At 42.0% G+C, this 25,239-nt stretch overlaps 1 protein-coding gene across 4 annotated transcripts in view; it reads left to right on the forward strand.

The window, feature by feature from the left end:
* Positions 1–25,239, forward strand: part of DIXDC1 (DIX domain containing 1) — a 69,348-nt gene that overhangs the window by 2,680 nt on the left and 41,429 nt on the right. The window contains exon 1 of one of the 4 annotated variants that reach the window (XM_001501796.6): positions 5,077–5,772. The exons of 2 other annotated variants lie outside the window; for them this stretch is intronic. In XM_001501796.6, the coding sequence (XP_001501846.1) occupies positions 5,713–5,772 (60 nt within the window). In that variant the 5' untranslated portion in view covers positions 5,077–5,712. Of the gene's footprint in view, positions 1–5,076; positions 5,773–25,239 lie in introns of those variants that run through there. One more of the 4 variants, XM_005611561.4, reaches the window with a different exon arrangement.

Below are 25,239 nucleotides of genomic sequence, written 5' to 3' on the forward strand. Positions count from 1 at the left end.
GGTGACATCCTACTCTAGTCTCTCACCATTCTGTCTCTTTTTTCATTTTTCTACCCACTCAGTCTGTCACACTCACCCTGTACACTCAGTCACCACATACTAATATTGGATTCTCAGTTGTACTAGTCTTCATTTTACTATTCTTTATTTCAGTCTTGTTTCTTGCTTTTGTGTGTGTGTATTTATGTGTAACTATGAGTTCTTGAAGTTTTTGCTAAAAAAATAGGACCCGGCATATAACAACATATAATAGGTGCTCAACACATATTTAATGAATACTTAATGAAGGAATGCCTTGATGAAAGAGAGGAATATATAAAAGGATACCAGAAATTATTTATATTTGTCTTGGAAATACAGTAAAAGAGGCAAGAATTCACATTCCTAAATTAACTATAATTAAGTGCTAAATGATATAGTATAGAGCATGCTATAACTTTGAATTTTAAAGAGAGGAAGATTCATACATTCATTCAGCCAATATTTATCGAGCATCTACTATGTGCCAGGAAATATTCTTGGTTCTGGAGATAAAACAGTAACAAAACATACAAAATTCCCTACTTTCATGGAGCTTACATTCCGGGCAGGGGGAGGCTGACAATAAACAAATAAATAAGTAAATATAGAACATACAAGATGGTGATGAAAGCTAGGAAGAAAAATAAAAATAAATCAGGCAAAGAGGTTTGGGAGTGCCCAGGTGAGGGGGTGTTGTCATTTTAAATAGGGAGTCAGAGAAGGCCAAATGGTTCAAGTGACGTTTGAGCAGAGACCTGAAAGAAGCGCAGGAATGAACCATGGGTTATGTGCGAGATGACTGATCCAGACAGGTTAAGATCAGAGCTGTCTTGATTTTAACAAAATCAAGAGTGGTCAGAGGAGTTTCACGAGGAAGTGGAACTTGAACTAGGCCTAGTGAAGATTTGAGTAGTAGAACTGTGGGACATTCTAGGCAGACGGACAGTTGTGAAGCCATGGAGGTGACAATGAGCCTTGTATATCTGTGAGACAGTGAAGAGCCTGCTAACCTGAGCGCAGGAAATTTGGTGGGAGGCCTTAAGAGCTGGGCATGAGGAATTTATATCTGACATAGTAGGAAAAGGCAGTATTTGAAAACAGTTGAGTAGTTGATCCGCAAGATGAATGTATTGTCTAAGGAAGATTAAATGGTGCAGACTGGCAGAAAAAGAGAGCAGTTTAGGAGCCGGGACCCACTTGGAACCTTTGCAGGTAGATGTGAGCCCTTTTGTATATATTTATGCTGATGTCTCTGAAGATAAATGCAATACAAATTGTACACATATTTTACTGCCAAGGAACTCGCTAATGTGAGAAAAAAAGATTAAGAAATTATTTCAGAGTCATTTAAAACATTTCCATTGACAATTTTAATTATTTGTTTCTTCACATTGCCTTTCTGCTTCTTTGTATCGTTAATGATTGCCCAGAATAGATGTGTTATATTTTACATAGGTGTGAATTTCACACATCTTACTTCTACACAGGGAGAACTCACAGTCAATATTTTCACCAAATGACAGGTCTGTTTAAGGCTCAAGGTCTTACTTAGGCTAACATATTATTATCTGTATTAATATAAGTGATGAATGAGTTTGCCAATGTTTCCTGCACTGGCTCATTCATTCAGCTATAAATATTTACCGAGTACCTTCTATGCTGCAAGCATCATATAAAAGTATTGCATAATGATTAAGAAACTGGACTTTGCCTTTACCAGTTAGTAGTGTGGGGGATCAGAATTGGCCACCCCAAAATCTGTCTCTTTGGCATACGGATTATTTTGGGCTGGTTCCTTTTCAAAACTGCAGACACAGGAAAAGCTCTGAAAACCAAGTAGAAGTAGAAGTTACCGTTTGTAAGAGACATTTACATTTATAAGGGAAATCTCCATCTGTAAAGGTGTCTCCCTCTCTGTGCCAGGAAGAAGGGTGGATAACCTTATCTCTAGAAACTCTTATCAATGTGGAAAGCAAAGACTTAAATGTGCATAATAACCTTACTCTTGTTTACTGTGCTTTTCTGGTAATCTTCCATAACTGACTCTCTCCACTCCCGATATCCTCCTTTGTCTTTAGCTGCAGATAACATAGAAGCTGGCAGCTCGGCCATTTTGTTGAGTTACTCAGTTTTCCTGGGTCTCTCCCATGTATACATGTTATAAAGCTTTATTTGATTTTCTCCTTTTATTCTGTCTCATGTCAATTTAATTCATAGACCAGCCAGAAGGACCTAGAATGGGTAGAGGATTTGTCTTCCTCTCCTACAGTAGCTATAGGGTCTGGGGTAAATTATTTATCCTCCAAACCTCTCTTTCTTCATACATAAAATGGGGAGAATAAAAAAACCTACTGTTTATGGTAATTGTGACCGTCAGATGAGCTAATGTATGTAAGTGCTTAGTACAGGGCTTGGCACAGAGTAGATGCTCGATTTTGCTATTATTGCTGTTGTGTATAGATATATGGGTACCTTTTAGTTGGTGAGGGACGTATCTGCCATTATTGTTAAAATAATGCAGGGCTGAGGAAGCCTGGTATAATTTCAGAAATCAGGCAACATGGCAGAGATATGCAGAAAGCAGGTGCTTGGACTCTGCCTCTCCTCCCAGGCAGAGTGAATAACAGGCCCGCAGCAGTGGGAGTGGTTCCAGCTACCAGGACTGGCTTGCAGTTTTCCCATGTACCGGCACTACAGGATACAGATCATTGTCCTAGTTATTCCGAATTCTTTTAGCTAACCCACTTATTCTCCCAGCTCTTATGTTGATATCACAATAGGGTGGGATGGAGAGGATGGAAGGAATGGTAAATGTTAGTGTTGCTTAGAGCTCAAGCTCAATTCTTTACCTGGGCCACTTTCTAAGTCAGACCATGATAAGTATGGTGAACATATTTTCTGAGCAAAAAAAAATGAGATTATGTGGTCCAACAGGAATTTTGTGCTTTTTCCAAGTGTGAGAGGCAGACTATATGTAAAAATACTATAAGTTTTGGAACATTTCATTAGCTGTGTGGGGACAGTGGAACAGAATATTTTGAAATTGTACTATCTGAATTTAAGTGAATTAAAATTAAATGCAACTTAAATTTTAGTTCCACATTTGCATTAGCCACATTTCACGTTCTCAATAGCCACATGTGGCTAGTGGCCCCTGGATTGGACAGCACAGCTATGTAACATTTCCACCATCACAGAAGGTTCAATTGGACACCACTGTTGTAGAATATGTGGTTAGCATTATTACAGACTTCCAGGGAATAGTGCAATCTTGGGCCATATGCCCTATAATAAATCTTGTGTCTATTTACCACAATTCTCTCTAATTCATCCAGCATGCTGTGAGGTATAGGGCAAATAGCACAGAGCTTGGCCTCAGAGGCCTTTGGTTCAAATCTTAGGCCCCATACTGACTTGCTGCGTGACTGTGAGCACCTCTGCTAGTCTTGGTTCCTTCATCTGTGAGATGACAGAGCTGGGCCACATGAGTTTTGGAGCCTTAAAATTCAGTGATTTAATATCTTTTCCCAAGAACAGAGCTCACAGGTCCTACTTTGATCAATGACTTCTTGTTGGAGAAACAGTGACTTGTTGGCATAGATAACCGTCAGCAGGACCTCCCTCTGATGTCTGAATATTTTCTGCCGTGTCCAAAGCATGATGGACTGTCAACAAATCAGAATCCTCTATAGAGGGATCTTCCAACTGGGTGTTTGGGTTTTGTATCACTATGCATGTAGATGTGTTACGTGCAATTTTATGCTGTTGGAAGTTTCACACTTCTCTTTAAAAAGGGTCTTGTTGCAATAACATGGATTAGTGACTCATCTGAGAGTGTTACACCATGAACTGTGGTCACAGTGAAGGGAGTTCTTGGCAACTAAATTCCCCAGCTAGATTATGGAGGACAGTGGTCTTCTGACTTGTGGGCTGCTAGGGTTCAGTGTGATTGGGTGTCATGGCTTTTCCCCAGCCTTAGCCAGAAATGAACCCACAGCATTCAGCCAGCAGCAGGCATTTAACACCTCTACTGACCTTCTGCTTCCTGCTGCTGTGGTCAGAGGGAGGGGTGTCTTTTCTCAGAAGCATCTTTGTGTTTAGCAGCTTTAGACATTCAGGCAAGATGTAGCTAGTTCTGGCTGCTCCTGGTAAGGATTTTCTTTTTCTCTAGGGACCTGAGGAGGAGGTCATTAGGTTGAATAGGAGCCATTATTGACTTTTCCTGCTAATGAACTAATGGGGATTTGGGGAGAGAGTTGGGCCATCTCCAAAATCGTGCGTCCTAGCTTTTCCAACTGCCTCTGTCACTGACCAGCTGTGTCCTTGGGCAAGGTCCTGACCTTCTCTGAGCCTTACCACTCGGAAAACCCTTCCCTCCCATCTGGGATCACGAGGTGTAACATAATATGGGTGTTCTTTCAGCTTCCAATTTTCCTATAGAAGTAAGAGTGAGCACTGAGAGTACCAATGACTAGTGTTTTCAAAAATAATCAAGGCTGCTACTTGAATAACTAGAAACAGAGGGGAACAGCTCTCTGTTTCACTTGAGGAAATTTTTACTAACTCTTTCAAAAGCACCAGGACATTTTTGCAGTGTTTAATTAAAACCCATTTAATTTAAAACTCATTAAAAATACAGGTTTTACATTTTAGCAGTTATTTTAGAAAGTAAGAAAGGTTTTTTTTTTTGGTAAAGCCTTGGTTATCCTTGGTTTACCTTTCATGTTTCTGTTGTGATTCTGAGTGGTTTGTTTAGCACTGTTCTATTAAATCTGTCCTAATACCATCAATCACTCTGTATTCTCTTTTTGTTCTCTCCTTCTAGCTGGTTCTTCTTTCTCTTTTTGCCTTTCTCCCTTCTGCTTCATCTTCTTTAGCCTAACCTTACTGTCCAGGCCCCAAGTGGAAAAAGGTTGCTGTTTTCAGCTAGTGAGGGGGAAAAATCTTATGAATCACTCCCCTTCCCACCCATCTTGGGGTGGGGTACTTGCGGCCTTAAATAAGCAGAGCCCATATATGTGTGTGTGTCTGTCGCACGCTCACACCAGCACGCCTGCCTGCAGGCTTGGTGTGTGTGCGTGTATGTGACTGCAAGCGCATGCACATGCCGGCCAGCCCGCCTGTGTGTCAACGTGTGTGTGTGTGTGTGTGTGTGTGTGTGTGTATGCTCGTGGCGCGCGCTGATACCCGCATGCCCGCCTGCAAGCCTCGTGTGTGTCTATGTCTGCAGCGTACGCACACACGCTCGCCCCCCAGCCCAGGGTGTGTGTATGTGTGCGTGTGCAGCGGGCGCACACGCAAGCCGCCCCCCCAGCCCAGTGTGTGTGTGTGTTGCGCGCGCGCGTGTGTGTGCAGCGCGCGCACACGCCAGCCGGCCCGCGCGCCCGCAGGGCTCTCCCTTACGCACGCCGGGCCAGGGGCCGCCCGCCAGCGCCCCTCCACCCGGTGCGCGCCCTGCTGTTTCTATAGGAACCGCGACAGCGCCCAGGCCCTTCCAGCAGAGGCCCCCGTGCGAGCATGCCCAGTGGAAGGCGCTAGTTTGGCTCGGGTCTAGGTTTCCAGTAAGTGGCATGCGGGACTCTGGAGAGATCCCAATGAGCTGAGCCGAGAGTCTTTGTGTGCAGAGGGAGGAGGAGGCGGCGGCGGCCGCCTGGCCTGGAGACCCCTCCCGAGGAGCCCCCGGCAGGAACAATGCTAGCCTGCCTGACCCGGGGGAACTTACTGGACGTCTTGCAGGAGGGCTTCAATGAGGTAATTGTTTGCTCCTCCCACTCCCCAGCTCCCCTCCCCCAGCGCCTGCCGCCTAATCTCTGGAAGAGGTCCTCCTCCGCCCCCATCCTCACCGGGACCCCAGTCCAGTTCCACCGCAGAGTCCCTAAGGTGGTGGGTACGGTACAGACGAGATGATGTAACCGGGAGAAATCTAAAGGACCGCCTGCCTCCAGCTAAGCTGAGCGATGACCTCCCCTCGCGGTTTACCTGAGCCCAGAAGACAGGGCCACAAATTCAAAGGTCATCTCCTTCCAAAGGAGGTGGTCTCCGCCTTCCCCGGGGATTCTCGCCAAATAAATCCCCAGGGAAGCCCCTGAATAGATAGCAAAAGTGCTCATTCTGTTTCGGGAGCTAACTGGGTGAGCCAGGGGAGGTGGGGTGACATTGCATTGGTAGAAAGTTTGAGAGAGGGCAGGGTGAGTAGGTGGTCCATGTGAAGTGCCCTCTTCATGTTTATATCTCTTTCTAAACCTGGGGCAGTAGATTTCTCCACAGCTAAGGGCATGATTGACAGAGAGTAGGTAAGAGGGGAGAGGGTGCCTGAGTTTCTGGGTCCAGTTCAGAGCCCCTTCTGTATGAGGGTGCAAAAACTGGGGCCTCCGCCTGACAGACAGTAAAGGCAAGGACTGGCTGGGGGTCTTTTTCTCTTCACTTGTTTTCTGTTATTTATTCCATTTCCTTCCCTTGTGACCCAGGAAATTCTGGTCTAGGACCTTTTCCCCTTGTGGTTTGCTCCAAAGGTCATCGATGGCTTCTGAGCCCCACCCTTGGCTTGCTTTATCCCAGCATCCAGGGACCCCCCTACAAGGACACCTAGACTGTTAGTTGTGTCTTTCTTCCTGTCTCCCTCTCTCCTTTTCTTTCTAACTCTCCTTCTCTTCCCTCTATGTCTCTCTTTCTTAAAGTTTTTTTTAAAAATCAGTTTTTAGTTAAACAATGTTATGAATACATTCTCTTCTTAAATGTGAACATTACAGGTGAGACTGAGTGCCTTGGCCACCCCTCCAGTCCTGGCCTGTTCTCCAGAGGTAACCATTCTCGTGAATTTGTGTATAAGATTTTCTTTCTACAGCTGCACCACGGGCTCTTTCCTTAATTCCTGTTTCTAATTAAGAAGCTCTGTGGCCTGACCTGCCTCAGAACCTTCCCCAGTCCTGGCCCCTGTGCCTCAGCCTTGTTCCTGACACAGAGAGGAAAACTGCAGAAATGCTGTCCCCACCTAACCAACTCAGTCAGAATTTTCCTTTGGCTGAAGGGTGTCACAACCTTCAGTGAAGGGCAGCGCTTGCATCCTGCCTGCACTGCAGGGCTCCTCGTCTCTGCATCCTTCCTCTCTGAACACATGGAAGGGGATTGTTAACAAAGAGCTACAGTCTGAGAGTTGAAACACAGACGAGCCAGCTCTTTGAGTGCTTCCAGAATTCCTGGCTCCTCTTTCCTCACTGTCTGCCTTAGGGCTTCCCTGGTCTCAAGCTTCATACATCTGACTCATCCACCAATTGTGACAGAAGCTCCTTAGGTCCTCTTATGGTCTCCTCTTTTTTTTTTTTTAACTCAGCCCGGCCGGTCAGGTCCCACTGTCTTAGTAGGAGGTGGAAACCAGCTCAGAGGGAGTCCTCATCTTTGCCTTCTGCCTGTTTTCACTTTCAAACCTTTCAGCTGAAGAGCCAGGTAAACCAAGGGGTTTGCCTGTCTTTTTCATGCTTTGATCCTTCCATAAATATCCCCAGACCTCGAATTCTTGTAAAACATAAGGGAAAAGGAGAGTGGGCAAGTTTTCTTTTGTGGTGTTAATAGAGTCTTCATAAAAACAAGAGACACACAACTTTATAATTAATTCATCTCTGGAGTAATGCGGGAGTGCCTCTTTTCCCTCTCTGGCATTTGACTTTTCTACCCATCTTGTAAACTTCTCTCCACCCCCTCCAGAAGCTAATGTACAATCCATTCCTTTCTATTAGTAGATTTGAACTCTGATAGCCAATAAGTGCTTCTGGTTTCTCTGAGAAATTGACATCATCTACATACTACTAATAGTAATATGTTAAATCTCAATGGTCCTCTACAGTTTAAATAATTCTTTGACCTAATAAATTATATTAAATAATTCTTCTCACATAATCACATTTAATGCTACTGAATAATGGTACGATTGGTTATTTCAGAGTTGATGGGGCCCTATTTGACCTATGCCAGCCTCTAGAGTTGCTTAATACATCTAGTAATATTCAGCCTCTTTTGTTAGAGTCATGTGATAAGGAGGTAAATAGGACTTAAAAGCTAGTGTCAGAAAACACTTCAATTCCTCTGAAAAACTCTTCCCACTGAGGCTAAGAATACCACACATGTGTCTAAGCATCTCCCTGGAATGAACCAGGCATATCTGAAGCTATTCTTCATCACCCAGATGCTTTATAGGTTTGTGTGGTTAGGGCTGTGACCTCATTCTCTATGGCAGAGAAAACTGCCACAGGAAATGAAGCTATGGCCCTAATTGGTTCATTATAAGGGAACCCTGCAGCAGAGAGAAGCCCTGCCCTCTGAATCAAGGCTTCCCTTTACCCACTGTTGGCCTCTGTTCTCAATCTCTATGCCACTACGCATAACTGCATGACAGAATTTTCTTCTACCACATTCCCTGAATAAAGCTCTGGCCTCAACATACTTGACAGATTACTCCCTGAATTAATCCACGTCAGTGCTGTCAATGCAATTCCTTTTATTAACGTGGTTAATCTGCACTATGAATTATCTGCAAGTTTTGGCTATTGCCAAATTCTGTAGCCCACCCTGGCTATCATCCCCTGTCTCCTATGTTCTGGGCCTGGCCAAGCTTTCTGTAGTTCACAATTTCCCCATTCTGCATCTGCCTCAAAGCTAGTTATTTATTTTCTCTGCCACTTGGTATTGATGTTGCCATATGAATGTTGTCCTTGGTTAATATGCCACGATGAATTTCTGCAAGTGTTTTTCTGGGGGTTGAACTTTGTTTAAAAAAGACTTTGGTGCCTGTGTTGGGAGGTTTTGACAGACCTGAGACTATAATATGGTTTGGCCAATCATCATTCATTCAGTTATTTAGGTCATTTATTGGGTGAAGGGATGGATAAAATAATTGAAAAACACCTGGTTCCTGCTCCCAAGGAATTTATGGGGGGTGATTTATAGGTGTACTGAAAAAACCATAATAGAATGCTTAATGTGATTAGTGTTATAAAAGAGGTAGTGTTGCTGGGAGATCATAGCGCTATCTTTTACTTAATGATATCATGAAAAGCAGAAGATATTTACCAACCTACCTGCTCACTGAGGCCAGACTTTTTTTGCTGCTAGTCTGGTAAACATGCTTGCAAGCACTCATTCAACAGACGTTCACTGAATTACTGTGTTTACCGGGCACCATGCCAGGCTCTGGAAATAGAAGTCAAATAACACAGAATCTGTGCCCTAGTGGCTCACAGGCTGATGAAAATAAAGTAAACGTTCAGAGTAGAAACTTGGGAAAATTTTGGTGATATAATAATCTTGCTTGTCAGGCAAGAGTGAACCTATGCCTCGCTGTAGTCTGAGTGGCCTGAGGGACTAAAAATTGTGGGAATGATTTATTAAAATGTTGGTTGACAGGAAATCAGTTGTCTGAGCCTTAACCTTTTAAACACATGACCTGGAAGACTTTCTCTACTATTTTCCCTCCAAGTGGAAAAGTGGGAATTTAAATCCCACATTGAGATTCATCTGCTTGGCAGTCCCTGAGAAATACAGGAAGAGCCTTTGTCTGGTGTCATGTCCCATGAGGGGGATGTAGAATGAGTGAGGAAGAGGATTGGCAAGTGGAGCAGCTGCAGCGAACATCTCTCCTAAGTGCCTCGTGCCTTCCGTGGAGTAGGATTTGCAACGTGGGGCCAACCAGAGGCTTTCAGACATTTCCACAATGAATTCCTCTGTGCTTTGCTGTAGAAATTAAAGGCCCGTTAAGTCTTTAATGTAACAAAGCACCATACTCCCCAACCTTTTTTCAATCCTGACTGATTTCTCCTCTCCTCACCCAGGCTCATTGGCTTTGTTCCCACAGGAGTCAATGCCAGCTAAACAGATGCTCCCTGGCAGCAAGCTATCAGGCAGCTTTATGTTCCTTGTGGTGTGATGGGCTGGCCAGGCATGTGGAGCAGTGATTGGGCCCTGTTTGCCAGGTGCCTCTCCCGCAGGCAGTTCAGAGGGTCTGGGGACCACTAGAAATGCTTCGTTGGCCATAACTGCCCTTGTTCTCTAGGCTGTAAGGACCAAAGTCTCCAACTGACACTTTCCTGAATCTATTTCCTTATTATCCTAAAACCAGGCCCCATTTAAGTGGTCATGGACATAACCTTCCGTGGTCAGGTATGGTAATGGGATGGGGAACCAATTCCAAAGGCCCTGCAACAGTGGGCTCCATGCCCTGTTGCTAGGATAAGAGACACTCATAGACTATACAGTGATATCTCATTCATTCATTCACCTGCATTTATTCAGCACTTACCTTGTAACATGTACTCCTGAAGGAACAGAGTGTTTGTGGAACTCGTAACAAATGGAAATTTTAAAATAAGGTTAGGAGATGTATCTTTCAGAAAGTTTTTAGCTCTTCACTTTCTGATAGATTATCCTTTTATCACTGGGCTGAACACTAATATGCAGAGCGCTGCTCATACAGGGAAGAAGAAATTTAATGATATTTTTACATGTGAACTTTATTTATCTAGTTAGCCACCAAGTTCAATGAATAAGTAGCTTTTCCTGGTTCAGTAAGGGCCTGAAGGAGTTGTTAGAAAAGAAATACAATAGTGCATTCTTTTACTGGCAAAATTTAGGCCAATAATAACTCAAAGTTTCCAAACCTCCTTCCGTCTTAGTTTCTCAGCAACATCCCTGCTCCCATCTCATCTGCTGCTGCTGCAGGGTCTCAGAGTTCTAAACAGGTATCTGGTTTCACTGTGAAACTGATTTCCTTCCGGAGCCATGCAGGTCTCCTTCTGAACTCTCTCCCTAGACACCACAAGAGCCCTGCTGCTTTTCTTGTTTGCCTTTCTTCCTTGCCAACTTCTTGGAAGCTTCTACACAAGAAGCAGTAGGTCCCACAGACTTGCCTGCTGCAGCCCAGGCAGTGCTTTTGCAATTCTAACTAAACCAGACCCCTGCAGGAATTCTCTTTGACCTTGAAGCTTAGAGGAGATGGAGAGCAGAGGCTGGGTTTACAAACTTGTTTGGAAGGAAGGGCAGGTCCCCAAGAAAAACAGAAAGAAAGTTACATTTGGTGGTAAGAAAGCTTTCAAGGTCAAGATTTCCTGCACAAATTAAGAATGTGGACAGAACTGTCTATCCTGGAAGAGTTTAACTCATATTGTAGGGTTATTTGGAGTGTCTTGGAGGAAGCTGATGGTGATTAAAGGGTTACTAAGGCCTCCAGTTCCTTGGTTTTGTTACACTGCTCTCACGACTGGAGAGCGTCCGTCTCGTCAGCTTTGCTTGTTGTGGCATCTACTTTTCCTTCCCTTGAGGCCTGACTCAGAAGGTTGCCATAAAACCCCTCACTTTCTAGACTTCTGGATTATACAGGCATCCTTTTAGCTTCCCCAGAACAAGTTAGAAATGTTAATTCTGGACCCAGAGTAGTTCTTTGCTGTCACCGACATTGTGTGTTCGACTGTCTTGCTTTTTTAATGAGTTTGGTCACAAGTGCCAAGAACCCATCTTGAATGAGCAGAGATAGAAAGTGGAATTTACTGACTCGTGGAATCCAAGGAAAGGCTGATCACTTAAACCATGGGAACAGCAAGGATGGAGCAGAGTCTCAGAAACAATGAAAATCAAGAACTCAAACACTGGCAATATCACTCCCTTTGCTCTCTGCCTCTTATCTCTGGTTCTTTTGTAGGTGGCTTTATTCTCTTTCACTACAGATGCTCACTCTCGCAGGTGGGCAACATGGCCTATGGCAACATCTGTGTTTTATATCTTACAACTTCCTCAGAGAGAGACTCATTCTATTCCTAAATGCTGGATCAAATGACTGTGATTCTAGTCTGGTCCTTGGGCTCACCACTGTATGCAGGGGGCATGTTCCTACAGAAGGGGGATCATTGTGAGGGGGCAGCTGCCCCAGGAGTTGTTAGCTACACTGCTCCTGGTGGATCTGATTTGAACCTAATTGTGGTCCTACTGTGCTTCTGCAGCTGTTGTTGGAAATAGGCCAAGAACAAGGGGCATGTTCTAGATATATTTCTTAATACTCCAGATATCTCATTTTGCTGAACCTGTTGCATATTGTCTTCACTAAATAATAGACTTATAGAAGGAAACAAAATGTGGTGTCTTGTTTTTTTCAGCTGCTGCAAGAAGCCCTAATGAGTTACTTCAGATGGCTGGGGGTGGGTGGGGTTTGGAGGTAGAGAAAAAGTAGGTATGCTCTGGATCCCCACCCTGGCCCTAACCAGAGAAGCTCTGCTTTTCCCTATTTTGTATATCTAGATTTCGCACAAGTTATAATTTTAAAAAAGATTATGAGGCCTCAAAAAGAAAAAAGAAAACTACTAGTCCAACCCCCAGAGAGTCACAGCCTCTTACAAAAAGTATATGGTATTTCATCTGCTGCAGAAGCAGCTCTAGTAAATTTTAAACCAAGCAGCAGAGCCACTCAGGGCCTAGGCTTGCACCACAGGCCTCTTTTAAGATAAACATCTTTGTGGGGGAAATGGGTGGTGAGGTTGGTCCTCATAAGTGTCTACTTTATCCTTCAAATCATTTTTTTCAGAGCCAGCAGTAGGCTTTTATAGCAAGAACAGGTCTTGTCTGCCCCTTGGTGTGAAGTATAGATATTTTCAGGTCAAAGAGGAGACAAACTGAGATGTAGTTTAGTGGTCAAATCCCCACATTAGACTTAAAGCGAGTGGAAGAGACCTAAAGCCAGTGTAACCCTTAACCTGTGGTTAGGAAGAGCCCCACTCGGTTGTGAATCTCTCATCTCTTTGTTCGATGCCACTTAGTAGGTCTCTCAACATGAAGACACAGTAATGACATGATAAAGGCCTTTCTTCAATTAAAAATGTTTTATCAATGATTTCATTGAAGGCGTGCTTATCAGTTTTTTAAATTACATGAATCTGGGCAGAATAGTAAATATCGTTAGCATTTTAACATCTTCTACTCTCCTAGAATGACTTCAGGATCCATGATGAAGAAGTCTAGCCTCTGGTTCCTTGACTGTCCCCACTGCAGTAATTGTCCCCCTCTGTGCCACTTCAACAAGGCCATATACTAAGGCTACATCCTGGAACTCCTTCCACAGAATTGTCTTACCTCTGAAATCTTGAACTCTGAAACTCTACCCTCTCCTCAAAACCTCAGTTTTCACACTCCTGCACTCCTGTTAAACTTATTTTCAGTCTCATTAAGCTCTCCTCTCGTTATTCTTCTCTCCTCTCAGCTTATCAGCTCTCCTTTAATTTCCTCTTCCTGGTGCAGATTCCACCATCAGTCACTTCAAATACACTGTCACCATCATGCTCACTTCCTCGGCGCTGGTGATCACTGCCTCTCCTCTGACCATTTCCAGTCCTAGATTAGCCCGTTCCTGGTTTCCTCCACTCATGCCTCAGGCCTGCTGAGCACTTCTGGAGGAAATCACATAACCTTGCTGATTGATTCAATTACAAAATGATGATATCCAGCTCTAGCTGAGTCCTTAGTGCTGCGCAGAAATCTTGAGCAGTCATTGTTCTTTCCAGCTCCCCACAGGGTCCCTTTCCTAAAGCCTCTGTCATTCTCCCTGTCCCTTTTTTGTGTATGTGTGTGAGGAAGATTGGCCCTGAGCTAACATCTGTTGCCAATCTTCCTCTTTTTGCTTGACGAAGATTGTCACTGAGCTAACATCTGTGCCAATCTTCCTCTGTTTAATGTGGGATGCTGCCACAGTGTGGCTTGACGAGCCGTGCTGTGAACCCTGGGCTGATGGAGCAGAGTGCGTGAACTTAACCACTGGGCTCCCTCCCTCCCTGCCCCTTTTACCGTCAACAGATAAACTGGCCTACTTCATAATGAATAGAGGGGCAGTTGGATTTGAGCTCCTTTAATCTCCATCTTCCCCATGTCCAAATTTCCCCACCTAGGTGCCTATTCCTGCTTCCTCATGATCAGAGCAGGAAGTGGCCCTCTTCTCCTCCTCTGAAATCTTGCTGCATCATTCACACTCCTCCCCTTGTACCAATTTCTCTTTCACTGACCCCTCATCTCGGCATACCAAGGTCCTCTAATCCTAAAAAACCCTCCTTCTCTATCCCACCTTTCTCTCCAGCTAATACCCTTCTCCTCCCCTCACTACTTTTTTTCCTCCCTCCTGAGGTCTCAGTTCACTGCCCTCTGACTTTTAACCCCACCACTCTACAGTATCATTTCTAAAAAAGCTCACCAAAGCCTGTTAACTATTCAATGAAATGGACTTTCCAGTCCTCAGCCTGACTTTTCTACAGCGTTTGACCTTATTGATCACCCGTCTTAAAGTTCTCCCGTGCCTGAATTCCCACATAACACTTTCCCCTGATTCTTCTTCTGTCCCTCTGATTGCACGTTCTAAATAATTTTCTAAATGTTCTAAGTATGTTCTAAAATAAGTTTTTGTTGCTCATCTCACTTCACTTGTCCCTTTGATATATTGCAGCCTCTGCCCTGAGTATTCCTTTGTTTTCTCGCATTGTGTGCTTTCTTTGGTATAGTGGAAATAATGTATTCTTCGGAGTAAGATGGAGCAGGTTCAAATCGCATTTTCACCCCTTATCAGTGCTATGCTCTTGAGCGAGGATTCCCATGTGGAAAATGGGGCTAATAATATTGATTTTATTTTTGGTTCTTCTTCCCAAGGCCCCCTAGTATATAGTTGTATATTCTGGTTGTCAGGTCCTTCTGGTTGCACTGTGTGGGACGCCGCCTCAGCATGGCTTGTTGAGTAGTGCTAGGTCCGTGCCCAGGATCCAAATCGGTGAAACCCTGGGCCGCCCAAGCAGAGCATGTGAACCCAACCACTTGGCCACAGGGCCGGCCCCTAATAATATTGATTTTAATGATTGTGTATGAGGATTAAAGGAGACAAGGCATACAAAATACTTCGTTCAGTGGCTGACAAGAATTGGCACCCAGAACATTTTCATTCTCTTCTTTCCCTTCAGTGCCCTCTCTCCCCACTCCCTTTCCTGCCAGATGACTTCTTACAGATCTCCTTATGTTTTGGGATAGTGTAAGCCCAGGATTTAGAGTCAGCATTGAGTTCAGATCCTTGTTCTGCCACTTACCAGCCCTGTGGCCCTGGGTATGTTGTTGCTGTGAACCTTGGTTTCCACATCTGAAACATGGGAATAATAGTTCCTCACAGGAGCAATTTGAGGGAAAAAAGTATAGTTGGCTGTAGGGAAGGATGTGGTAAAGTGCTTAGCACAGTACCTGGCATGTAGAAGATACTCAGTAATACTCAGTAGATGATAGTTATTGTCTCATTTGCACCTGTGGCTATTCCTGTCCCACATAGATACTCTCAAACATCTATCTCCCACCCCTCCCCCCCATCTCTTGTGCCTTAGACCTGTATTTTGCCAACTGGCTGTGGAACATCTGTACACTGATGTTTACAGATAGCTCACTCTTGTTCAAAACTGAACTATTTGCTTTTCCCAGTACTCGCTCTTTATATATTCTGCATCTCAGTTAAATCAGCATCCATTAGGGTATGACTTTTTGGACCCTTTCTTTTTGTTACTGCCTAAAACCTATGAGTCACCTTTGACTTTTTCTGGAATTTGTCCTTTTCTTACTGTACTACTTCAGTTTATGCTCTCATCTTCTCTCACCTGAATTATTTCTTGGTCTCCTCATTGGTTTCTCCACGTCTGGATGCTTCTCTTTCTGTCTCATATTGTCCCTGTGTCCAAAGTGACCTTTCTTAAATACAGGTCTCACAGTTTCACTCTCCTGTTTCAAAAGTGCACACTTTCTTGTTGAAGATCTTTAAGACTTAAGTCTAAGTGTTGGTAGGCCTTTTGCTGACCTATTTCTCTATCATCATCCCTGCCACTGACAGCTGTGCCCACGCACTAACTTATCAACTGGCTATTCCTCCAAGATATATGCCTTCACGACTCTTCCTCTTTTTATCATCTCTGCCTAGAATGCTCTTCTCTTCTCCAACTGCCAAACAGCCTTAAGGACCAGCCAAATGTTTCCTCCCCTCTTGACCTTTCCCTGATGCCCACATGCTTCCATCCCAGTTGCTCCTTCTGTGCATAGACGGCATTTTTTAAAGGTTTCTCTACTGCTGCAGTAATCACTTTGCATCATAGTTATTTATGTGCCTGTGAGCGCTTGGCTTGGCACAATGCCTGGCAGTTTTGGTTGATTTGAATAAACAAATGCGTGAAATGACAGGGTCTAGAAGGATCTTGTGAGATGGAATCTAACAAGTTGAAATTTATTAAAGGTAAATGTGGATCAAGAAAACCAGGGGCTGGCCTGGTGGCGCAGCGGTTAAGTTCACACGTTCTGCTTCTCTGCGGCCCGGGGTTTGCTGGTCTGGATCCCGGGTGTGGACATGGCACCACTTGGCACGCCATGCTGTGGTAGGCGTCCCAAATATAAAGTGGAGGAAGATGGGCATGTATGTTAGCTCAGGGCCAGTCTTCCTCAGCGAAAAGAGGAAGATTGGCAGCAGTTAGCTCAGGGCTAATCTTCCTCAAAAAAAAAAAAAAAAGGAAAACCAGTTTTATAAGAATGAAGATGGAAGAGACTGGTTTAACAGTAGAATGTATTAAAAATTACTTAGGGATTTTGGTTGACAGCACTGTGTGAATCAGCAGGGTGAGGTGGTAACAAATGAAGGCAAAGAAGGAGAAAAGGAGGAGGAAGAAGAGAAAAGAATGTGAAATATTTTGGATTAGAAAGCTGAGTGTCTGGTTTTACACCCAGATTGTTGTGTTTGGTTCTAGATATCATTATTTTAGAGGGACTTAGACCCGAATAGCAATAAATCTGGAAACCATTTTGTTTTTAAGAGTTTTTGAAAAAATTATCAAAGTAGACAAAACTGCTCTCTGACATAAAGAAGAAGAGAAATGAAGAAAGCACAAATATACAAAATAAGAAATGACAATGGAGAAGTAACCATTAAAACAGAAAAAATTATGAGTCTTTGCAGGTCCATGCAAATATATTTTAAAGCTTTGGTGAAATGGATAATTTCCTAGGGAACTTCTGATTACCCAAGCTGATAGAGAGAGAAAATTCAGAGACTAATTTCTGTACCAAGCCCAGATTATCTCACAGAGGAATTCTACCAAACCTCCACATTTCAGGTAGTCCTAATGCTGTATAGATTATTTCAGAGCACTGAAAATGAAAGGAAACTTCTCACTTCTTTTTATAAAGCAAGCATAATTATTCATATCTGCACATGATAAAGACAGTGCAAAAAAGAAAACTACAGACTAATATTATTTATGAACACCCATGAAAAAGTGTAACATATGTAGTACTAATATAGCACTAATAAATACTTTATTCACAAACGGAATCCAACACCAGTTGGATTTTTAATTATATTAAAAATATAATGCCTTATGATCAGGTAGGATTAATTCCTAGAATGCAAGGCAGGTTCATTATTAGGAAATCCATTAACATCATAGACCATATTAGTAGATCTCAGGAAACATAACCATAAAATTATCTTCATAAATGCTGATCAAACTTTTACCAAACTCAACATCTGTTCCTCATAAAAACGCTCAAGAAAATAAGACTTGATGGATTCTTTCTTAACATGATAAAATGTATATATCTTAGTCCTAATACCATTAACTTACTAAATTGGGAAATACTACAGGTATTTTCTTTAAGTCCGGAAACAAGGGAAGGATGCACACTATCTTCACTGCTATTCAATTTGGTACCAGAGGTATTAGCCAACGCAAGTAGACTAAGGACATTAGAGGCACAAGGCTTAGTAAAGAAGTAAAAGTATTTCTGTTTTCAGATGATGTAATGGTAATCCTGGTAACACTCAAACAATAGAAGATAAGGTAACAGGATGTAAAATTAACATACTGAAATCAATAGCTTTCATGTACACAAAAAGTAACCAATAAGAGAACAAAATAGTAGAGAAAACCTCATTTGCAATTTTAACAAAGATTGGATACTTAGAAATGAACTAAACAAGAAATGTGTAAAAGCTACAGGAGGAAAAGTTTAAAATACTCCTGAAAGACACATTTGAACAAATGGAAAGACATCCCCCATTCTTGAATAGGATGATTCAACATCATAAAGATGACAGTTCTCCCTAAGTCAGCTTATAAATTTAATATAGTCCCAATAAAAATTCCAACAGGCTTTTTTTGGAAGTTAGATAAATAGATACTAAAGTTTATATGAAGAAATAAATATGCAAAAATAAGAAAACACTGAAGAAAGAAAGTTTTTGAGCAGGAGGAGCTGGCCCTACTAGACATTAAAATATACTATAAAGCCTCTACAAATAAAACATTGTGGTACTGGTGCATGAATAAACAAATATGCAAGTGATAGAGAATACAAAGCCCAGAAGTAGAGCCAAGAACTTACAGAAATCTAGCATATGATAAAGGTTACATCTCAAATCACGGGGTAAAGAGGGACTTTTTTTTTTTTTTTTAAAGATTTTTATTTTTTCCTTTTTCTCCCCAAAGGCCCCCTGTACATAGTTGTGTATTCTTCATTGTGGGTTCTTCTAGTTGTGGCATGTGGGACGCTGCCTCAGCGTGGTCTGATGAGCAGTGCCATGTCCGCGCCCAGGATTCGAACTAACGAAACACTGGGCCGCCTGCAGTGGAGCACGTGAACTTAACCACTCGGCCACGGGGCCGGCCCCTAAAGAGGGACTTTTTAATAAATGGGTTTAGAACAACTGGGTAGCCATTTAGAAAAAGATAAATTGGATCTATATCTCCCTTCATACACAAGAATAAACTCCAAAATGGATCACAGATCTAAATGTAAAAAATGAAACCATATAAGAAACTAGAAAAGAAAAGCAGGTGAATTCTTTTACCTCAAGGTAGAGATAACCTTTCTAACTATGACTCAAAATTCATAGGTGCTAAAATAAAATATCAATAAATTTGGTTATATAAATATAAAAACTGGGGCCAGTCCCGTGGCCTCATGGTTAAGTTCCACGCACTCCACTTTGGTGGCTCAGGTTTGTTCCCAGGGGCACAGACCTGCACCACTTGGCGGCGGCCATGCTGTGGCAGCATCCCACATACAAAGTAGAGGAAGACTGGCACAGATGTTAGCTCAGGGTGAGTCTTTCTCAGCAAAAATAAATAAATAAATAAAATAAAGTGAAAACCTTTCCATTGCCAAAAGGAACACCATAAACAAAGTCAAAAGACATCTGACAAACTGGGAAATATCTGCAACATTTATCACAGACAAAGGGTAACATTTCTAACACATAAAGAACTCTTTTTTTTTTTTTTAAAGATTGGCCCCCCTCAGCTAACAGCTGCTGCCAATCTTCATTTTTTTCCCCTGCTTTTTCTCCTCAAATCCCCCCAGTACATAGTTGCATATTTCAGTTGTGGGTCCTTCCAGTTGCGGCATGTGGGATGCCGCCTCAGCATGGCCTGATGAGCGGGGCCATGTCTGTGCCCAGGATCCGAACCAGTGAAACTCCAGGCCGCTGAAGCAGAGTGCGTGAACCCAACCACCTAGCCAACGGGCGGCCCCAAGAATCTTAAAACTGGAGGAACAAAGGACTAAAAACTTTGATATAAAAATGGGACAAAGACTTGAAAAGACAGTTCACAAAGATATAAAAAAAGATATAAAATGGATTCTTAAACCTACAAAAAGAGATTTAAATTTATAAAGAAATGAAAGTTAAAACAACACTAAGATCCAGTTTCTCACCTATCACATTGGCAAAAATTAAAAAGTCTGACGACATATTCTCTTGGCAAGGCTTGTGGGAAAATGTGCTCTTGTGCATTGCTGATGGGAATGCAAACAGATACAACCCTTTTGGCAGGGAATTTGGCAATGTCTAATAAAATTATATACTTACTTGCCTTTTGATCCAGCAATCCTACTTCTTGGAATCTACCCTAAAGATAGACCTCCATCAACATGAAAACACCCATGCATAAGGTTACTCATTGCAGCATTGTTTGAAATTGCAAAATATTGGGAAAAACCTAAATGCACATATATAGAATGACTGAATAAAATATAGTATGTCCACACCTAAATGCCCCTATATAGAAGAATGATTGAATAAACTATAGTATGTCCACATAATGCAGTACTATGTAGCTATAAAAATGAATAAGGAAGATCTCTAAAACAATATAATGTCCAGAATATATTAAGTGAATGTTAAGTAAAGTGCAAGTAAAAAAAAGAGTGTCAATACTATGCTATTTTTCACATTAGAAGGAAAAGGAAATAAGAAAATATACATGTATCTTTTTTTTCCAGATAAACTGGAACTTACGAGATTGGTTACCTAGATGGGTGTATTGGAATGAGATGGAAAGAACAGAGAAAAGGGAATGGAGTGCAAAGAATGAGGGGAGTGACAGTTTTCTGAATGTCTGTTTTTGTATAGCTCTGACTTTTAGAATCATGTTAATCTTTTACCTACCACAAAAAGAAAATAATTAAAACTAACCTAAATGTGGGGAGAACTGCAAATGGACTACAAATAGAAGAAATGTACCTAACTGTATTACAAATGAGTAACAACCACACTGAAGGGGATGGAAAAGGAAAGAACTAACCTAATTCACTTGGAAATCAGTATTTTGATTGTATACTGTAAGGGTAAAGACAAAAAGAACTATATACAAATATTCTGGTTAGTAAACTTATTTTTCACAAAGTGTGGATTAGCAAGTCTGAAACTATTCGATGTGTTTTCTAGGATTGAGCAAATATGAGTAAATATATTATGGAACGTGAATGTCAGGTTTCTCACTGTGGGAGAAAGGAGTTACAAGTAAGGAACAGGGAGAGGAAAGAATGAACCCTGTGGTGTTGGGTTGAAGTGGGGATCAGTATAATTTATGGTGTAATTCATGGTATGTCTGTCTATCTGTCAAGATAAGTAGATATAAATATGTGTGTATGTGTGTATACATACATGCATTTCCTACTCTACTGCTGAGAGGGCCTAGAATGTTATCCCAGTAGAATGAGTACACCTCATGCCCGAATTTTGGTTTCTAAAAACTATTCTCCAATAAAAGGATCCACAGTTCTTTTGAAAAATAGCTGATTCCAGAACTGGGGCAGGGAAAGTAGAAGATGAGGAGACTGGAATGTGTAATGAAGCCATAAAGTAACAAAGTGCTCACATAATGATCGGACCATGTGATCCAGCAATCCTACTTCTGGGTATATAGCCAAAAGAATCAAAAAGAGGGAGCTTGACAAGATGTTTGCACACTGGTGTTCATAGTAGCATTATTCACAATAGCCAAGAGGTGGAAGCAACGCAAATGTCCATCAACAGATGAATGGATAAACAAAATATGGTATAAACATGCAATTGAATATTATTCAGCCTTAAAAAGGAAGGAAGTCCTGTCACATGCTGTAACAAGGATGAACCTTGAGGACTTTATGCCAAGTGAAGTAAGCCAGTCACAAAAAGACGAGTACTGTGTGATCTCACATATCTGAGTTATCTAAAGTAGTCAAATTCACGGAAACAGAAAGAGTGGTAGTTGCCAGGGGCTGAGGGGAGGCGGGGCATGTAGAGTTTTTGGTTATTCGCTATAGAGTTTCATTTTCGCAATATGGAAAAGATCTGTGGATTTGTTGTTCAATAGTGTGACTGGCTGCTGAAGTGTACACTTAAAAGTGGTTAAGATGGTAAATTTTATGTTATTTTTTTTTACCACAATTAAAAAAAAAATGGCCAGAGCATGTGAAAAGGATACAGGAACCAATATGAAGGTGTCCCAATGGCCAAATCTGAACAATTTGAGAAGCAAAATAAATAATTATAGTAATGGATTAGTATAAAATATAAATAAAAATAAAATAATTATCTTTGAGCTCATACTGATATAAATAAATAAACGGGGAAACAGGGGAGAGCTCTTCCTTATATTACAAATTTCAATAATTGTAGAAGGAATGGTGAATTAGAAAATCATCATTTGGGAAATACCATAATAATAACTGTTGCAGGAAAGAAAAATCAATGGATGTTAAATTTAAAATGGACAGGAAAAGTGATCATGAGAAAAAGAATATTTTCATAGTCTTTAAAGCATCTTCCCACAAGATACTTATTAATTACAAAGGGAAAAATGTGAACTTTACAGTAGAGAAACTGGTGGACACTGCCTTAACCAAGTGATCTCAGTTAACTTCACCAATAATGAGATGTTTTGGCATCATGTGCCTTTTGATCTGATGCACTGAGAGGGACACAGTGTGACTTCTGCAGTAGTCATAAAAAAACCCAATAATTCTTGCCAAAAATTCATGACCTGAATTTAATCATTAGGAAACTTCAGACAAACCCAAATTGAGGGCCACTCTACAAAATAACTGGCCAGTATTCTTCAAAATTGTCAAGATCATGAAAGACAAAGAAGACTTAGCAACTGTCCCGGGTTGGGGGAGACTAAAGAAATATGACAACTAAATGAGTGAGAGATCTTGGATTGGATTCTGGACCAGAAGAAGGACATTAGTGGGACTATTGGTGAAATTTGAAAAAGTCTGTAGATTAGTTAATGTTATTGTGTCAGTGTTAATTTCCTGTTTTGGTCATTGTACTGTGGTTATGTAAGATGTAAACATTTGGGGATCTGGGTAATGGGTATAGGAGAACTCTTTGTACCATTTTTGCCACTTTTTTGTAAGTGAAGTTATTTCAAAATGAACAGTTAGTAAAATAAAAACATAATACTTTGGGGTTTTGAATAACCCCCTGGTGTAGATCAACACTGCGTTCTGGTGGCCGAGGAAGGAAGCAAAGAAAGAAAGGAAGAAAAAGGAAAGAAAAGAAAGAGAAATATCTTGAATGAGGAATCTGCTTGTCTCTTTTTACACCCAGAATATTGTATTAGGTTCTAGATGTCATAGTTTCAGAGAGATTTAGACAGGAAGATCAATAATATTTGAGCCATTTAATGTAAGGAATGGTTAACCTTGGCTCGCAAGTCTGGATGTACCTGGGAGCACTTACAGAATACTGACGTACCTGGGCCCCACCCCCAGAAATTCTGACTGGTCAATGGTGGGGCCTAGATGTTAGTATTTTTTAAAAGCTTCTGGGTGATTATGATGGGCAGTCAGGGTTGAGAACCCCTTTGTTAAAGGGACTGGAATGTTTAGCGAGGAGAAGACTCAAGTTAGCTCTACAAGAGTCATGTGGGGGAGTTTGGGAATATAAGGCTTTCTGAGTTCTACCCCCTGGAGAGTGTTTTGGTGGATTTGGAGTAAGGTCTGCCTATCTATCTTTTTGAAAATTTTCCCTTGTGATCTTGATGTGCAGCCAGGTATGGGAACAGTGATATGAAACACCAGAGGATCTTGTTAAAATACAGGGTCTGATTCAGTAGGGCTGGGGTGGAGCTTGAGAGCCTATATTTCTAACTGGCTCCCAGATGATGCTGATGCTGCTGGTCCAGGGACCACGCTTGGAGTAGGAGACAGCTACTTAGTGTAGATTATTCCACAAGAGACTTAAGCATTGGATGTGGTGGAGGAAGTGGTCTAGACTAAGGTGACTTCCATTCTGAGAGTTTTAGTGAGGTCATTTACACCTCAGGGATGCATCTATTTAGTGTGGTAGATTGCAAAGAGCATTGGCTTGGGAGCTAGAGTGAATCTCATAGTCATAGTTTACTATCTGGGTGACCTTAAATAAATTATTTCACCTTTTTTGAGTCACAGTTTCCAATTAGCAAACTAGATACAATAAAATCTCCCTGGCAGATTAGCATTAGAGAACATGTGTTTAAAGGACCTAGCATAGCTCTTGACACAGAAAAGTGGTGACTATTATTATCGTTTATGCCATAGAATCCTCTTTTGTTGGAAGACCAGAGCTGTGATTAATGTGCATGAAAAGTCCTGTTAGGAACCTCTAATCAGTTTTGCATCAGAGATGACTTACTTCTATTCAACAGGCAAAAGAAGGCCATGGTTATTTAAGTGGAAATTATCTTGGCCTAATGAAAAATACTTGTTCTTCTCTGTCCCTGCATAATTAACTTTTGCAATCATTTTAAGTCTGTGCCTGATGAAATGTGACAAATGATTCACTGATTCAAACAAATATTTATTGAGTGCCTGTTACTCTGAGAGTCCAGTAGTTCTGAACTATCATAACTCTCTGCTTGGAGCATAGCTCAGACCTGAGCTCCTTTGAGCTAACTGTCTTCTTTGCATCCTGTGCTCCTTCAGAAAACCCCTGGAAACGTGGGTTTCAGGTTGGGCTAATACTTTCTTAGCACTCTGTGCACCCCTGTCATAGCACTTGTCTCTACCAGCCTGCAAGCTTCTCCTCCTCTTCCTCTCTTCCATTTTTTTCCTGCAAGGTTCTTGAAGGCATAGCCTCTTTGTAACTCCATAACTTAGTACAGTGCCTGCGCTCAAATTATTGTTGAACAGATTGCATGATACAGGACATCCTCAAGGAGATCAGAGTCTGAGGTGTGTGGGACAGTCAGGGAAGGCTTCCTGGAAAAGGTGAGGCTTGAGCTCAGACTCAAGAGGAGGCAGGCTGGGGGAGGTACAGTGACTGGAAAGCGTGGTGCATTTGGGGCAGTGCACATGGTTTGGACAAACTGAAACCTAGGGCGGCAAATGGGAGAGGGGTGAGTGAAGCTGGAGAAGAGGCAAGGGCTAGTGCTTGACGGACTTAAATGCAGCTAAGGAGATTGGATTTTATCTTGATAATGAGGGGTCAGTGAAGGATTTTAAACAGGAATCTGTGGAGGGTGGGTTGAGGGTGATAGTAAATACAGGGAGATTGGACAGGAGTTTTATACATAAGCCAGGTAATTAGATTCCAGCTGTTACCCTTAATGCCTTTTCGGGTCTTAACTCCTTTCCCCCAGAGCAGAGTGCTTTACTGTGGAGGTGCCCTTTGCCTGGCTGCTTCACACAGGCTTTGACCGTGTAGTGGGAGCAGACCTTGGATGAGAGTCTGGCCCATGTTAAGCAGAAGGTGCAGCCACTTCTATTCTATGGAGTGAGTTGGATAGCGAAAGGCCCTTTGTAAAAGCCTGGACCACATTTACAGAGTTTCAGTACCGGGTCTGCTATGTCCTAGCTATGGGGACATTGGAGAAGTTACATAATCTCTCTGACCCTCATCCATAGAATGGAGATGATACCAACCCTTCAATGCTTTTGTGAGAA

The sequence above is a fragment of the Equus caballus genome, chromosome 7 (genome assembly GCF_041296265.1).
Source record: "Equus caballus isolate H_3958 breed thoroughbred chromosome 7, TB-T2T, whole genome shotgun sequence".
NCBI lineage: Eukaryota > Metazoa > Chordata > Mammalia > Perissodactyla > Equidae > Equus > Equus caballus.